Below are 18,221 nucleotides of genomic sequence, written 5' to 3'. Positions count from 1 at the left end.
GATTTACTTAAACTATTTATTATTTTGAACATTGTTGACCTATACATCAAAAACCTCAATTAATTATTATTATTATTGAAGATTTGTTTCACTGAATGTGTGTTGTCGTCGTGGTGTGTGTGTATATATATATATATATATATAAAATTTCATATTTTCTTATAGTATAACTTGTAATTTTTTTTTCTCGTGACTTTTGATTGTTTATTTTGTCTTCTGTTGCAAAATAAAAACTTTACTTGCCAAAAAAACAACTCCTATTTCTGTTTTAATGATTTTTCTAACTTAATAAATTATTACATTTTATATTAATCGACATAATTTTAACTGCAGTAATTTTCCTTCTAAATGCCATTACTTTAAAATTTTAACATTTTATATTTTTTAGTTATGTGAAATTTTTTCAGTCTCTGCATCTAATTACTGTAACTTGAATTTACTACTCAGTTGTCTTTATTTTAAAAAGAATGATAATAGTGTGTTTGGAAAGTTGCTGTTCAGTATGCTTTAGAATTATGTGGTACATTCTGTTCTTTTGCTGTTAGGTTGGTTGCCCTGAGGGTTGGTTGTTGTTCAGTAATAAGCCAAGACGTCAGTTGTAGTTATAATGGAATGTGTTTCATTTCATTTCATCTTGAATGGTTCTTTCAATAGAGGAATACATTTTTCTCATTGAACACATCTTTCATGAAGGTGGTGACAAGTATACTGATTTAGTGAAGCATAGGTTTTCTGAAAAGTTACCAAATACTCCTGTTCCTCATTTGATGCGGTTTGAAATCAAAAAATTTCAGGCAACAGGCCCTATTGAATACGCTGATCGAAGTGGAAGACCACCTAAATCAAACGAACAGAAGCTGCTTGATATTGTTGATGCTATGGCTGAATGTCCATCAAAGTCAATGCCTAAGTTAGCACAACAGCAAGATATTGAACTTGCTACTGCACATAAAGCTGCAAGAAAAGAACTGAAACTTTTCCCATAGAAAGTAATGTGTGTTCAAGAACTGAATCTTGCATATCATGCCAAAAGATGGTTGTCGGTGGTTTAAATATTTTATTGACTAGAATTCAATAGATATCCTTCTTGACATGTTTTTTTTTTTTTTACATATGAAGGGTGGTTTCATCAGCGAGGAACAACTAATCCCCAGGAATGAACAATCTTTACACAAAGCGAAAATTGGAGTCTAGGTCTGTGTGAGTAGAACATGCATTGCGGTTCTAATCTTTTGAAAATACAGTTAATAGTGATCATTACTGTGCTGTTTTAACAACTTCCATTAGCCAACGGTAGTGGAAATCAATCGTGGTTGGTTCCAACAAGATAGGACACACAGCTAACAGGTTAATGACTTTTTTACAAAATTTCTAGTGAACGAATAATTTCAAGTGGTTTGTGGCTTCTGACGATCGCTCGATCTGACTCCCCCAGATACTTTCTGAGGGGGGGGGCAGCAAAACAAGCAGTGTACACAACAGATCTCACATGATTGGCGAATTTAAAACTAATAACAGCATTTGTACAAGACATTCCAGTACATCAACTGGTTTTTGAAAACAAATTGTTGAAATGTGTGCAGTGTTGTATTGATGCTAGAGGTCATTTTCAACACTTTTAATTATAAACTATTTCAGTTATGGTAATATCCATTACTATAAAATAGTGAAATAAAAATGCAAAGTAATGATAAAGTTTTTATCATTACACTTACATAATTTGAGTGCTCAACAACTTTCCGAACGCATTATATCATAGATGTAATTTTATTGTTATTATGTAGGAAAGTTTTTAAAATAATTGAATAAATCAGTTTTATAAAAATAGACATGGTGCAGACTTGACACTGAAATTGTTTCCTCCCTTTTCTTTTCAATTATAGTTATATTATTGCAGCTGCTTTGTGGGTTTTATTATTGGCTTACTTGATGGTTATTGGCCTTTATAATTAAAGCAGTTTGTTTAATATTTATAAAACTTTTGATATCAGGAGGAAAATAAGATCGATTATATAATACTATTAAGGGAATTATTTTGTGGTATAAAATCCATTGCTAACAGAGATAATCATCTAATGGAAGTGGACCTACAGGCAGTGCACTGATATTTAAGACTTTTTTTTGGGTTTGTAATTTAGAGAATATTGTTAAAATGAAACTGTATTTTAACTTTTTACTAAAGCCATTTTTTTTTTTTTGCTTGGAGTGACGGAGCTGTTTAAAATTAAATCTTATAGAGCACATGAATGGTTAAAAATTACCCCCTTTAACTCGTAATTTATTCACATGTTATATCTTCAGGCAGTACTTTATTTTTCTAAAAATATATAATGTTTTTCTTCACAAATATCTTTATCAATAAACTGCTTTTTAGTCATAATCTGAAATATACTAACTTATCAATAACATTTTGGCATGTTACAGAAACTGAACTAGTTAAAGCTTTACTAACAAAACAACAATTATGTTACTTAAACTAGCAATATCAAACTGTATCATCACAATCATATTTATATCACAAAATTAAACATCTAAAGCTCAATTTTTTTATGGTTAAATTAATATTTACACGAAGAAAAACCAAAATATCCCCGATGCATAACAAAAAAAAAATTGTAACCTAAAGCTTAGAAAGTAACTATTGACAAGTGCAAACAGATTAACCTTCTGTTGTTTAAATTGAATTTAAAAATGATACAAAATAATTAATATATGTATGGCTTAAAAAGTTATATTCAGGTATTTGCACATCCAGGTATATGTCTCAGGTAGGACTGAACAGTTCATTAGATTTAAACAATCAGCAAGGACCTGTCTATCAGGGCTTTTGACTTTCATAACATTTAATTTCTGGGCTATGTAATAACTATGTTGCCCCTGGTTTATGAAGTTACTGTATAAGATTATCTTATGTGATCAGTTGTGTTAAATCCTAGACCACTGTCACAGAAAGTTAGAACGAACAACAAATGATATTGGCCATTGACAAAATGTTTAACAACTAGCAAGGCTAACCCTCAATTTGTTAACCTTCTACTTATTGAAAGGCAAGCATTAAAGTTCTGAATGCTTTCCCAACACACACCAACAAGTAATGCTTCTTAATTTCTTCACAGTGTAATTTTGAATCTATTTTATTTGCCATATTAGTTTGTAATATTTTATATAGATGTATAAAATTCAGCTTCTTGGCCATCTCATTTTACAAATGAAATCAAGAAATACAGTTGAAATTAAGGTCTAATAATTATTCAATCAAGATTTGAATAAATTTTAATGGCGTACCGTGTAATTGAAGTAGTCAATAAACAGAATATAGGATACGGCAGTGATAATATGATTAGGTCAGTCCATCAATAATTTAACCATTCATGGATTCTGCTTTATGTTAATCTTAAATGAGTATTCTGTTGTGATGTATGTACTATACAAATCATTAATTAGAAAATAATTTTTTGTGAAAAGATAAATTTGTTAATAAAATGAAGAACATTAATAATGAATAGGTGGAACATTGTATTAAATCTTTTGTTTGTAGCTTATTTATTGTGTATTGTTTATTTTATTTTTTATTTTGGTAGCACTTCTATTATCAGTAATTTTTGTTAGATTCATTATTTAGATATTTGATTAAAAAACAAAAAAAAATTTCTTTTATCAAATTATTTGTGTTAAAATATTCTTGGGTATAAATTTATATTTTGTTCTGTTTTGCAATTTGACTGGAGGGGTAAAATTTCCTTTGTTAGTTTTTTTTAATTTATTACTTGATTAAATTTATAACATTTGTCAGTTTTTAGCCTTACTCATAGTAAGGATTTTTGAAAATGTTAGTTGCATTATTGATTGCAGATGGGTTGTATTTGTCTCATAACATGTTTATACAAAAGTTATTCAAAATTTGTTTTAATTTTGTCTCCTTTAAATTTCCAAGTAAAGTTAAAAGATTTTACCCATTTATATTTTAATCCTTTGAAATTTCTAAAATGTATCCAGTGTAAATAAAAAAAAAAGACTGCTGAGGGTGATGAGAACTAACTTTGAAATAATTCCCTTTTTGAAGAAATGAGAGGATTTTTTTACAAACTTACAATTTATTGTTCTTATTAGTTCCATTTTTAATATGGGTATTTTATCAGGATAGTCAAGTTTTCTTTCTGGCATTGGCATCTATAAAATATATTATTGCTGAATAACTTTGTTGATTTATTGTGATTAATGGATTTATTTACATGGCTTCCTGAAATATTCTGTTCAGAATTATCAGTTTGTAAGGGATTCACAGTAATAATCAAACCCTATTACAGGTTTCATGATTTTTGCTTAATGTTTTTAAGTATTCATCTTTCTTGACTTTTAACAGCACATATGTAAATGAGAAACTTCATATTATTTCTCTAAACTCTGTGTAATTTACTAAAATTAGCCTTTTGTTTTATTGGTTTTCTGGCATAGCTGTTATTGGCCATAGCAGCTTATAATTGTCTAGTGTTTACATTTCAGGTTTATAGAATGTGATTTCTTCTTTCAAATGTATTTGTCACTGCGGTTCATTTTTACAGTGCAGATTCATAATAGAGATAATCAATGACGACTAGAAGTACATCTGGGTTTTCCCAGGTGAAGATGTACCTACTGGTTTACTAGAATGTTTCAGAACAAAAATACTTAGGAAAATTTTTTTAAATAAAACTTTTTTCATTTGCTTTATGATTTTGTTTTGGTGCCGAATTTTTTTTTTTGCATGTCAAGAGTTGGTGAATTTTTTTAATGTTAAATTGTTAAATTTGTGTTTTTATTTAAGAAATAATTTGTTTTATAATGCTGACTGACTTGTCATTAATGTATTTTATTTTATCTGTAACAGGTTGCAAAATGAAGCAGATTGTTGTTAATCAGAACGTAAAGATCCCAGAAGGGATAACTGTTAATGTCAAATCGAGGTTGGTAACGGTTAAAGGACCAAGAGGTGTCCTAAAGAGGTCGTTTAAACACCTTGCTCTGGATATTCATATGGTTAATCCTAGATTACTTAAAGTTGAGAAGTGGTTTGGCACAAAGAAGGAGCTCGCTGCTGTGAGAACTGTGTGTTCACATATAGAAAATATGTTAAAGGGTGTTACAAAGGTATTTTATTTTGTTATACTTGGTAAAAATTTACAATAATTGGGTTGAATTATGCTTTTATTTTATAATATTATGAAAAAAATATATATATATGCACTTGAAGTATTCAGCTTGTGTTAGAAGTCCAGTCTAGGAAGTACAACAGTTATCTAATAACAGATTTATCATCTTGAGACAGTTTTGTCTTCACCACTTTCTTAACTTTTTTTTTTTTTTTAATTGTGCTGTATTTATTTTTAAGACAAATCTAATAGTATATTTAAGTTCATTAAATATTATATTATATTCATCATGCTGTCATAAGGTGCAGTTTAAAACAAATAATCTGTACAAACTATTGAATTCTATATATTTTTTTCTATGAATAACACATATAAAAAGGTTAATTTTTTATTTTTTAAATTAACCTGTAGAGTAATATTCCGGCCATATCCGTACAATTAGGACAACTGCCTGTTGCCCTAATTTTGTTTCTTGCTCCATCTTAAATATATTTTATCTGCAATCACTTTATTTTTTACAAATACTATCGCGATTTATTAGAAATAAAACTACAGATAATTATTAATGGGATTTCTTTATCTATTTTTTCCCCAGCATAACTGCATGCTTTATATTCAGTTGTTTGTTATCAATGCTGTCTTTTGTTTGAATATTAGTAATATTATCTAATATTAAAATATCCAATCCTAACTATTTTTATGCATTGAAAGGTGATAGATATAATTTTAATATGGTATAAATATTTTCCTTAATTTTTTATTTTTAATGTACAATATCTTCATAGCAGGCTGAAGAAGAAGATAAAAGTGCTCATATGTAAATATGTGAGTTAATTTACAGTGTACAAAATTATTTTAAAATCTCTACAAAATAAAAAGATATTACATTTTCCAAAATATTTTTTCATAATATACAAGGGACAGTATGAACTTTAATTTAAATAAATTCTTTCTGTGGGGGATTATTTCGCATTTCTGAACCGTAATCGAATGTTTACTTTTTCAGATGTTTAGTGCATTCCTTTCAGACGCATTAAATTCTAAATATTAAAATATTCATTTACTTGTTTAACTTGTATAGGCAGCAGTAAATACAGCTGTTTGGTAAGCCCCCTGTTAAGGGAGGCCACACAACCACCCCTTCCGGGAAGTCTGTGATTAAACATCTTTTAAAATCTCCCCCTCCATCACCTCAAATATTGGAGGAGGATATGGTTGAGAAACTCCCCGATCCCAGGGCATCAGAGATTTTTGAAATCAAAAATTTGAAAAAGTTAAACCGGATCACCTGTGATTTAATTGTTGGTGGTTTTGTCTATGACTCTGTATGTGTAGTTTATCTATGAGCATTATCCTGTGGAACATTAGAGAGATCTTCGGTGTCACATTGAAGGTGTAAGAGATTGATGCGCGTACATTAATCATAAATAATGTGCTTCCAGGAAACACACCTTTTACAACAATAACACTCGAAGGCTATTTCTGTGAGAGAAATAGCTTTCCTAATTTGGCACTACAACACATATTTGTGATGGTCTATTTTCCATATAAGTCTTCCTACCGGTCTAGTCAGAAGCCTTTGTTGGACCATTACTTAAACCTGGTAAAGCATACCCTCAAGCTACCACCCTACTCTTTTACGAGAGTCTTATACAAAGTGATGGAGAGAATGGTGTTCCACAGGCATACATGGTACTTAGAGAGACATGGCCTTATATCTCCAGAACTGTGGTTTCCACCAAGGAAGATCTTACTTTCATTGACCATTTAGTATCACTGGAAGGAGCTATTGAAGATGTTTTCCTACTTCAGTAGCTCCTCATTATCTGCTTTGATATCAGGAAGGCATACGACACAGCCTGGCGACATGGTATTCTAAACACTCTTAAAGAATGGGAAGTCATGGGTAATATGCTTGCTTTTATTAGGTGTTTCTTAAATGGTTGAACTCTACCATGCTCCTGTTGGGGAGATTCTTTATCAGGTAGTCACGTTACAGAATGGAGTGCTTCAAGAAGTGTATTAAGTCCCACCTTGTTTGCTATTGCCATCAACAGTATTAATAAATGTATGCAGCCACATGTTTCATGTTCTTTATTTGTTGATGATTCTGCAATTTATATATTATGTCCCGTTCAACAGCCACAGCAGAAACTACTAGAGGACACTCTCTCACCTTGAAGTTTGAACCAAGGTTACCAGCATCACCTTTTCACCTGAGAAAACAAAATGTATAGTCTTTTTGTGTGCAGGACCCTTTCATTTCGCAAATTTTTCTCAATGGAGAGCTAATTTCTCCTGATGTTTTTAGGTTTATTCCTTGATAGCAGTTTTATGTGCGTCAAACACACAAAACAATTGAAAATGAAATGTTCCAAACTTCTACATATGCTGTGAGTCCTTAGCAACACTATTTGGAGAGCCATGGGGTCATGTATGTTGTGTTTTTATTATTCCTTAGTTTGTTTCCATTTAGATTATGGTTGTCGCCACTTTTTAGCACATCATACCATGCTGAAGGTGTTAGATGCCATACATTATGATTTTCTAAGTCTTGCTACAGGTGGTACTAGTTCAAGCCCTGTCACTATCGTACTTGTTGAGTGCCGTGAACCATCACTTTGGGATTGGGATAAATGAGGTCAACTTCTAACATCTTACTTTGCCCATCGTAAAGGACAACTGAATCACAAAGAATGCCACCTGGCTTTTAACGCAATCCTTGCGAATCCTAATTTACAAAGGTCTGAAAACCATCCACATTATACTACACCTATGGGTGTTTTCGTACCCAATGTTTATTACACCTTAAAAATATTGATTCACCTTGTTTTCTAATGTATCCCTGTTCATATTCTATTTGGAGAATCAACTTATAAATGTTTGACCTTGATGTACGATAAAGAATCAACACCACTTATTGTCTTTCAACAAATATTTTACTATATTTTCTCAAAGACAAACTCAGGTGCAACAGTACACACAGATGGAATAAAACAGAATGGTACCGTTGGATGCACATTTGTTGTTAATGCCAGAACCTGTATGTTATGGTCTGCCTAATATTACAAGTGTATTTACTGCTGAACTGTACATTATCAATAATGCTTTGAATATACTTAATTGGCAATACCGCCATATTATTTGCAGCAACTCTTGCAGTGTTCTCCAAGTTTTAGAAGATAAATATTCTAAACATCCTCTTGTTACCAAGAATTGTAATACAATCGCTTAGTTGAACCACTGCAACACAAGTGAGTTTCTGGTGGATCCCTTACCATATGGGCATTCCAGGTAATGAACAAGCAGATTCCGCTGCTAAAGATACATGTAGTCAGTCATCCTTCACCACTTGTATTACTAGGTTTGACTTTATTAATTGTGTAAAAACACTATTTGTGCAAAGTTGCAAGATGACTGGACTGCTAGTTTATAACAAACTACAATATATTAAAGATACTGTGTTGCCATGGAACTTTTCATGCAGAAATGTTTGCCAAGAGGAAGTGGTCCTTTGCCGATTCCATTATGCATACGATGCGACAATCACTTGACTGTGTGCCACGTCCTTGTAGATCGTGTAAGTTTCATGGCCTTGCGTCTTGATCAGAAATTGCCCAGAAACATTCTAAATATTATACGCAATATTAAGGAAATTTTTTAGACCGCATGTTGTTATTTCTTAGGCCGTCCGTTTATACTTGGATATTTAATTTACTGTGTGTGTATCTGCTATTCTTGCTAATTACCATGTAGCAGTTGGAAGTTTTATTATTTTAATGTAGACATAAAACGTAGTATCTGTTATTGCAACAAACGTGTTGTTTCGGCAATGATGACCTCGAAGCGTTTTTCACTCAAAAAAAAGGAAAAATTATAATTATAATAGCATGCCTAATATTTTTTAAACTGGTTTTTATTAAACTTGACATTGTTATTTGTATAGTTATATTTTCCCCTGGTTCACATCCTTCATTATTGTGGATACTGCTTAATGAGGTATTCTAGATATTGTGGGTCATCAGGGTATAAGGATGTAGTAGAGTAGGTTATCTTCACCATTATTCAGTCAATTGTTAACATGAGGTATTTTTTGTTGGGGTTAGGTGAATTAGATGTCATTGTAACGTATTAAAAAATCTTATGATTAAATATGGATGCTTACAATTGCTTGCTTAGCTTTTTTGACACTTAGTACCATATTTAAATTTAAAAATATTTTCAGAATTGCTTATTCTAAGTAAAGAAACATTTGTATTAATACTATTATATTTTGTAATCTGATTCTAAAATCTAATTAAAACATTTTTAAATGAAAACTGTCACTAAAACTGTCAACAGTAAAATATATGCTCACTGCAGAATATGAAGGAATAATTTGTGAACAAGAAAGAAGCTAAAACACTGTCAGAATATTTTCATACACATTGGTATGCATATACCACTTTTCAGAATAAAATAAATGTTTGTAAGACAAACATCTGGAACTTATAATGATTCAGAGGACTTCACAACTTTAAAAGCATATAAAAATTTATTGAAACAACTTACACATTCTGTTTAGGTCTCATTTTATAGAAAAATCAAGTTGTGTCACCCAACATTCACTTCGGTTCAATATGCTTTCACTTGGAATACATCCCACCTGAAGTTGATTTTATTCCAAACTGTAGCCAGCAAGTCAGATGTTATCTCTTGCAGCATTAATTCAAAGTCTTAGTTTTAAAAAAACAGCAGGCAAAGGTGGTAGAGGTTGTCTAACCATCTGTGGTCTGCTTCTTAATACAACGTATATTCTCTGCATGTCGCTTCTTGCCCGTAGTGAGTGGTGCAGTTCGTTACTTTTATAAATCACCCACTGCTTTTACTTAATTTATAATATGTAATCCATTTTTCATTTAAAAAATATGAAAAAAAATAAAGTATAAAAGATATGCTAGAAATTTTATCACAAAGTTCCAAAAATTTTTTAATGTTTTTCAAAATAATTTTTTGTGATAAAAATCAAGGACATTACACTGTTTCAAATGCAAAAACTTATAACAGCTGCAAGTAGGTATGTTTTCATTGAGAAAGGAAAGAATGACAAACAAGATAGTTTTTATTTAAAGTTCCTATAATAAAAAATTACGGTTGTGCAACTGTGTCTTTGTTTACTGTCGGCTTACTGCGAGGCGCCCGCACTCAAACATACATTTACGTTTAATCTGCTTCTGTCAAATGTAATGCTGTATTTAATTATTTTTTAGATGTATTAGTGTTATACTTTTTTATTTCCTGGAATTAGTTATATTACTACAATTAATTATATTAACAAAGTCATTTATTGGAATTAAAAAAAAAAAAACTTGTCTAAATTGGGAAAAAGTAATAAAGCCCTTCATGTCCAGAGTAAAGAAATATTAATGAACATAATTAAATGACCGAAGAAGCAAAAAATGGACAGTTACTATTCCAAAAACATTCTTAATGTGTGTCAGAAGCAATGAAGGTATCTGTTGCAACACTCAAAAGAATTAAATGTAAAGGAAAAAAATCCCTTTTGCGTTATGCATAAAAAAAATTAAAATGCCTAAAAACATTACTGAGTTAGATAGTTTTGCTGTGCATTATTAGATGGTTAGTTTGTAATTATTTAAATGAACATCATGTTCCTACACTTAAGAAAACTGCCAAAATTGAAGAAAGAAGGGAGTGTTTCATGTAGGCAAGGACAGTGTAAGGAAGGTTTTAAAATCAATATAAATGGCAGAAAAGTAAAACAAACAGATTTCTCCATGTAGAAAAGCACCACATGTAATAAAAGCGATTTCATTTAGGGAAGAAGGCCATCCTATTGTCAACACAGATGAAACCTACATTCATGCAAATCACACATGCCAAAGGTTGGAGTTTAATTAACAATAATGAGGAAGTACAAACAATAAGTTCCAGGATCTAAGGCAATCATAGTACTACACACAGACTGTGAAATGCAGTTCATCCATGGCTGCTTTGCCATGTGGAAATTAACAACAACGACTGCTGTTTACCACAAGGAAATGAATTTTAAAAATTATTAAAGTAATGCCAGATTTGCTGGAAATAGTGTGTTAATAGTTGATAATGCTTCGTACCAGAATGTTGAGCAGACAGGGCTCAGAGTTCATCTACTATGAAAACGTAAATGCAGAACTGACTAAGAAACAACAATATTCCCTTTAAAGAATATGCTAAAAATTGAATTATATGAAACAAGCACTATGAAAAACATTATGTTATTGAAGAAATTCTAGCTGAAAAGGGATTACTATTCTCAGCCTCCCACCTTATCACCCAGAATTAAATACAATAGAGTTAATTTGGGCTGTAATACGACTGTGCGAAAAGAAAATTCTGAAAATTGGATCAGCAGAATGACAAAGGAAATATGTTCATACTAAGAAGGTTGAAGAAAAATATCGAAACGATCAGGGAATTTAGAAATCATAATAGAATATTTTATAATTAATGTGGACAATGTATTGGACAACTCCAGTGATACAGAAAACAGAGAAGAAAATTATGATTATAAGGATAACCTATATGGATTTTAATCGATGGGAGAAACATCATTGTGAAAATTGTTACAATAAGATAAAATATAAAACACAAAAATATAAAAGAAAATAACAATATTATTAGAAGAATACAAGTAACTCACAATAACTTTTATAGTAAAATTCTTTTAAAATCTGCCATACAATATTCAGTGTAAAATTAAATAAATTAAACATTATAAAAATATTGAAATAGATTACTGGTATTAAATTAAATAATTACAACATTTTCAATAAACAAATTACTGAAAGCATGATTAAAGAACTATCGATATAAATATATCTTAACAATAAAAAAAAAAATGGAATTGCTTATATTGAAAATTTTTTTTATAAGCTTAACAGTAGTAATGAAACTGGTATTAAAAATGTGTGAAACCTCTTACAGCTAGCGTGTGACTAGTTTTTAGTTGATCATATGTACTCGGTCTCTGAACTGACTAGTAAGGGAGACTACGAGCAGTTAGTCAATCTGTACATAAACCCAATCTTTAATGAAACTTCACAAGAACAAATCTGGGGAGCAAGATGGTCATGCAGTTGACATTCACGACAGATTCACAGACCTGGGAATAGAATATAAAGAAAATCTTGAACTTCTAGGCAATAGTGAGGTGGTGCCCCCTTTGTTGCTGATAGTAATAGCATCCAGCTTGTTCATCATCTTCTAACTGAGGAATTACAATTTTTGAAGCATGTCCAGACAAATTATATCATTAAGGGTTGCCTTCTGGAAGAATGGGCAGTACTGTTTTACTTTACCTAGGGCACAAAAAATATTGACCTAGGGCTATCATAGATGTGCTGCAGTTTCATGAGGGTTTTTGCTACCCCATTTTCAGCAGTTATGGTGTTCTATCTTGTCACTGATATGAAACGTTGACTCGGCACTAAAAATTACATTGTCTCCTAAAAATGTATCTTGTGTACAATTTTATTCATCAATTGTAATGTATTGAATTACGGTTTTTGTGTGGTCTAAGTGCAATCATTTACATAATACGCACCAAACAGTTGTTTGTGGATGCCAGTCTCATGTGACGCACATAAAGTTGATTTCTTTGGATTATGTGCAAAGCTTTTTCTGAGTTGTTCCACAGCAACTTCAGGGGCACATGGGTGTCCTGTGTATGTTTAATAAAACAACCTGACTCAACGAAGGTGTGGATGCAAAGAGTAAATTGTGTGCCTATTGTACTCTATGAAAATTATGTTGAACTGCACTTTCTGACTGCAAATTGTGAAACAAAACACACAGCGAGCACGTTCTGCACCAGTTAATATATTCATTTTTAACAGCACTGGTGGCCAAATTGTACTAATGAACTATGCAAGTCAAAACTTGATAAGTTTTGCTATGATATGAGACCTCAATTGAATCTGTAAGTTGCCTAATTAAAATTCTATATGCTTTTAAAATTGTGAAGTACTCTTTGAATCGCCCAGTATATCAAAGAGATTAAATATCAAAATTTAAATTTCAAAAAATATTACTTATTAGAAGAAACCTTATTAAATCTTATCAATAAAATTAAACCAAAGATATATTGAGTTATGCAACTTTGTGATAATTTTGAAATGTGATATTGTAAGTTTTATGCTCGCTGATTTGAAATCATCAAGAAATCTCATAACATAAGATTTCTTGTTGTTCCTAAACGTTCTTCAATGGTTTATTTTTATAGATGAAATAAATTTTCTTCGTTATCAGTTTCTGGGCTTTCCTGTCTGATAATTATGCGATATAAAATTCAGACATTTTTGTATTTTGTTTTTAACATATCATTGTGGGATTTTGGTTTCAGAAAATGTGTAAAGGATTAAAAGGGGATAAAGTGGATAGATAAACAAATTCTGCATTGACAGTAAATAACAATTATAATTTTGTTTAAGCTATGGTAAACTCTTTGACCTAGAGTTGAACTACCCAAATTGTTGTGTCTTACGACTATATTCGATTTTTCCCTAGTGCAATTAGCAGGACTGATCTTCAAAACATATTGAGTGCTTGGTGATTTTCATTTTTCTGCAATTGGCTACCAATAATTCATCGAACACTTCCTCCATTCTCCCACTGTCCAAACTGGAATGCCTGTAACGTCACATTTCTTGTTGTACTATATGGTGACTGATAATGCAGTTTAACAATCGCATTGAACGCACCTTGCAGCACTCTAGTCATACTGACTGTCCCACTGGTTAGAGCAGTTTATATACCCTGTTGAAGCATGAGAATCCTCATCATAACTGATTTTCATAGTTCAATGAGCTAAATGTACTCATTTTTGTTTTGTTCAGGGATTCTTGTATAAGATGAGAGCTGTGTATGCTCACTTTCCAATCAACTGTGTTACAACAGAAAACAACTCTGTTATTGAAGTGAGAAATTTCTTGGGTGAAAAATATATCAGAAGAGTTAAAATGGCTCCAGGAGTAACAGTTACAAATTCATCTAAACAGAAAGATGAACTTATATTAGAAGGCAACAGTATTGAAGATGTTTCCAGATCAGGTAAAATTGTATTTTTATGCATGTAAAAAAGCACATTTACTTGTGGTGTTTAATGTACTGGTATGATATATGACGGATGAATAAAATATTTTGATGTCTAAATATTCTGATTTTAAATGCTTTTCATTGAAAATAAGCAACAGAAGTTTTAAGTAAAATCGGTCTTTATTAACATTGTCTGGATATCACATCAGTACTCATAAATGTATTACATTTTATGTTATTAAAAATATATTGTGTTACTGTTCTGCGCGTAAAAGGTCCCCCACTGCATACATATTCAGGTATTGATGTAAAAACAGTCAAGTTTGTGAAATTATACAAACAAGAATTCTATGGATATTGTATTTGTTATATTTATATATAAGTAAAATTTATAGCAGTAAAAAGCTACCTTTGCTTCTATTGACATAAGATTGAAAATGCATTTATAAATAAATACTCATCTGTTGACTATATACACATTTAGCTTTTTCTTTTAACCACAGACAGTTTACTTATCGTTTTATATCGTTATTAAGTAAAGATATAATTAAAATGTTTTGCAGTATTTATTTTTTTAATTGTGTTGTAACGTTACATTCTTTTTATTTAATTTGGGCCTTAGAATAAGTACAGAACTTAACTATTGTTTAAAATAAAATCTGGTAGAACCCTGCCAAAAGTGCATGTTCAAAAAATATTTTTTATGTTAAATTTTTCCTAGTTCAATTAGCAGGATTGATCTTAAAAAATATTGAGTGCTTGGTGATCCTTTGTACTTCTCTATCTCATGTCCACATTTTATTTTATTTTTCAAATTAAATTTTTCACTTAATAGCAAATCCATATACACTTATTCAGCTTAACAAATATCATTCACAAATTTTAACATAATAGTTTTCAAACATTCCTTCTATTACAACAATAATTAAATTACATACAAAATAGTATTTCAATTAAGGACAGACTTAATTTAAAGACCGTTAAATCAAAAAGCCCCATTGACAGAGAGGCTTTCTCTTTCTCTACTATTTGTACTCCAGCGAATATTGTGGCTAGGCACCATGCTAGACCACCTTTTAATAATCACTAAAAATGAGAATCCTGTAACTGGGAATTCATAATCAGGTTACTAATTGTAATTAACTTTCAAATTTTGGAAGTTGCATCTAATACCTCTCTGTCCTGGTATTCATTTTCATTCGTTTGTGAATAATCAAAAGATTTGCTACACAGATTAAAATAATAGATAAAATTTATCAGTTATTTTATTTGGTATATGCAATTATGAAATTATTTAATGTTGTTCATAATGGGATAACAGTAACATGCTAATTCTCAGCCTCCGTACCTGAATATTCATTAGCTGGTTCCTAGAAAACCAGATTTTCCAGTGAAATCTGTTTTGCCTATATGTTGTGATTTTAATTATCATGTTATTTTGGTTGAAACCATAATATTATGGTATTTCAATGAAAATTACCATTTTCCTAGGGTTGTGGGTAGCTTATTGTGAAATTAACATAATTCATATTTGAACAATTTTTTATTTAGCTGTAAATTACTTTTAAAGTAGGGTTAGAGAATCATAAAATTAACATAGACAATTACTAATAACCTCAATTGCAATAAAAAGTTATTTTTTTATTTTTTTGATTTGGCAAAGGCTTTTGACAAGGTACCTCTCGATAGATTATTTATAAATTTCAGTTTATGGAATTAGTGGTACACCATTGAAATTATTCACAAGCTATTTGAATAGCACAAAACAAATCCCGGATAACAGTATGGTATCTATTCAATTATGGTTTACCCCAAAGTATTCTCATCCTTGCGATATTTCATTTATATAACTGATCTGTTTACATTAGTCCGATAATATGTTTTTTTTATTTTTTGCCAAAAAGTTTCTAGATGGCAGAGAATATGCTTTTAAAAATTGGAAGTTTGTTTAAACATTATGTATTAAAAACTTTAATTAGGATAAAACAAAATACATACATTTTTTCTGAATGCTGCTGGCCAGCCTATGGCTAACCATTCGATCAGAATTCGCTGAGCATCGTGTGAGGTGACAAGACAAGTAGATGTTAACAGACAGGTGGTAGGGAAAACCACCAATATAAATGATAATTAGTAGTCTTTATAATGCTGCAGTCATTCAATCTCTATTTTGAATTCATGATTTCAGCTGATTTTATTGTTGTGTGAAATTGCAGCCTAAATTATAGATTGATTTTCTGTTTAATTTATAATTGTTAGTTATGTAATTTATTAATTGTGAGTGGTAACTGTAAAATAGTTCTAATTATATTAATTTGACAGCACCATCACTAGCACTAAAGTTCTTTTCTGCTAGTGATCCTTCATTTAAAGGTATTTATAATCATGTAATCCAGTTTGGATTACATTAAAAAGCAATTGATATGTATATTTTAAATATATTAGGTAAATTAATATATTACCACTGATAATTGTAGTATTTTGAGAGAATAAATATTGATTGATTGATTCAGAATGATATTTTTGTTGAAAGTTTGTGTTTTATTTTTATTCTCTTAAAATTATTGGTATAATGAAAAGGACAAATTTTACATTTCAAATCCACCCAAAATGTACGCCTGTAAAGTTCACTACAGATTAATAAGTATTTCGTACAGCAGAAAAGTATAAAATATTGATATACGCTTATAACTGCTTTATGCATGTATGATAAATGTGTTAATTTTTTTTAATTTTGTGTATTTAGATACATAATTTTTTTTTGTCACACTTGTTTCAGCGGCCTTAATACAACAATCAACCACTGTAAAAAATAAGGATATTAGAAAATTCTTAGATGGTTTGTACGTTTCTGAGAAAACAACAGTTGTACAAGAAGAATAATTGAGTTTGTGTCTAATATGCTTGTTATTTTTAAATAAAAAAAAAATTTTTTGACAGTATTTTGTTTTTTCTTATTTTATTTATATTGATTTTTACAATTTTTACCATAAGTGAATATAATGAACTAAATTACAACCTAGCATTCTTAAGCTTCTTTATCATGTGGAAACAGTTTCTTAAATGTAGCTTAGGCATCCATATTTCACAGCCTTCAATTTCCAGAGTGCTGTTACCTGAGATAATTATTATGCACCATAAATACAACCATCAGTTTGTGAGTGATGGGCTCTCTCTCTTTTTCCTGTTTAGCCCTCCGGTAACTACCGTTTAGATAATACTTCAGAGGATGATATGTATGAGTGTAGTCTTGTACATTCTCAGTTCGACTATTCCTGAGATGTGTGGTTAATTGAAACCCAACCACCAAAGAACACCGGTATCCATGATCTACTATTCAAATCCGTGTAAAAATAGCTGGCTTTACTAGGACTTGAACGCTGAAACTCTCGGCTTCCAAATCAGCTGATTTGGGAAGACGCGTTTACCACTAGACCAACCCAGTGGGTTTGTGAGTGATGGGCTAATTGAAAGAAATTAAACATAAATTGAGCAGTTGTTAATTAATGAATGTCGTAAAAATTGATGTTGCAAGAATTTTTTCTGAGGATACAAGACACTATGAAGTTGCTGCCAAATTTAACTGGTGGAAAATAGTAGTTTTTAGTAAAGGAATCCAATATGTTACAATCTAAGAAAAATTTCTCCCTTCCACAGGTAATGCTGAAGCAAGAGTGTTAGTGCAGTTATATATTCAGTATTTTTTTTTTTTTAGTAAATTATTTGTATTATAAATATGTTATTAAAACTGAAATAAATCTTAGTAGAATTTTATGATTTCAAAATATTGTAATACTTAAATTAAGAAAAACTATGACTGTTATCTTTGAGATGGGCTAATTACTCTGTAATTATCTTTAACATAATTACTCTGTTTTGAATAAAAATATTCAAATTGTTATATGCCATTATGATTATATAGCTGTTGCACAGGCCATTATTTAAAATAATGTAAGAAGATTCTCTCGAGATTTCCAAATTAAGAGGCATTCTTTACATATGACAATAATATTTATT

The 18,221-nt window shown here is 30.5% G+C and overlaps 1 protein-coding gene across 3 annotated transcripts in view; it reads left to right on the top strand.

The window, feature by feature from the left end:
* RpL9 (ribosomal protein L9) overlaps nt 1–17,146 on the top strand; it is a 31,885-nt gene extending 14,739 nt beyond the window's left edge. For 2 of the 3 annotated variants that reach the window (XM_075369412.1, XM_075369413.1), the window contains 3 exons: nt 4,868–5,127; nt 14,006–14,219; nt 16,984–17,146. In XM_075369412.1, coding sequence (XP_075225527.1) covers nt 4,876–5,127; nt 14,006–14,219; nt 16,984–17,087 — 570 coding nt within the window. In that variant the 5' untranslated portion in view covers nt 4,868–4,875 and the 3' untranslated portion in view covers nt 17,088–17,146. Of the gene's footprint in view, nt 1–1,206; nt 1,348–4,867; nt 5,128–14,005; nt 14,220–16,983 lie in introns of those variants that run through there. The other variant, XM_075369414.1, reaches the window with a different exon arrangement.
* Nucleotides 17,147–18,221: the final 1,075 nt, after the last annotated feature.

The sequence above is a fragment of the Lycorma delicatula genome, chromosome 6, assembly GCF_047948215.1.
Source record: "Lycorma delicatula isolate Av1 chromosome 6, ASM4794821v1, whole genome shotgun sequence".
Classification (NCBI taxonomy): Eukaryota; Metazoa; Arthropoda; class Insecta; order Hemiptera; family Fulgoridae; genus Lycorma; species Lycorma delicatula.
This window is presented reverse-complemented; position numbering and strand designations above follow the sequence as displayed.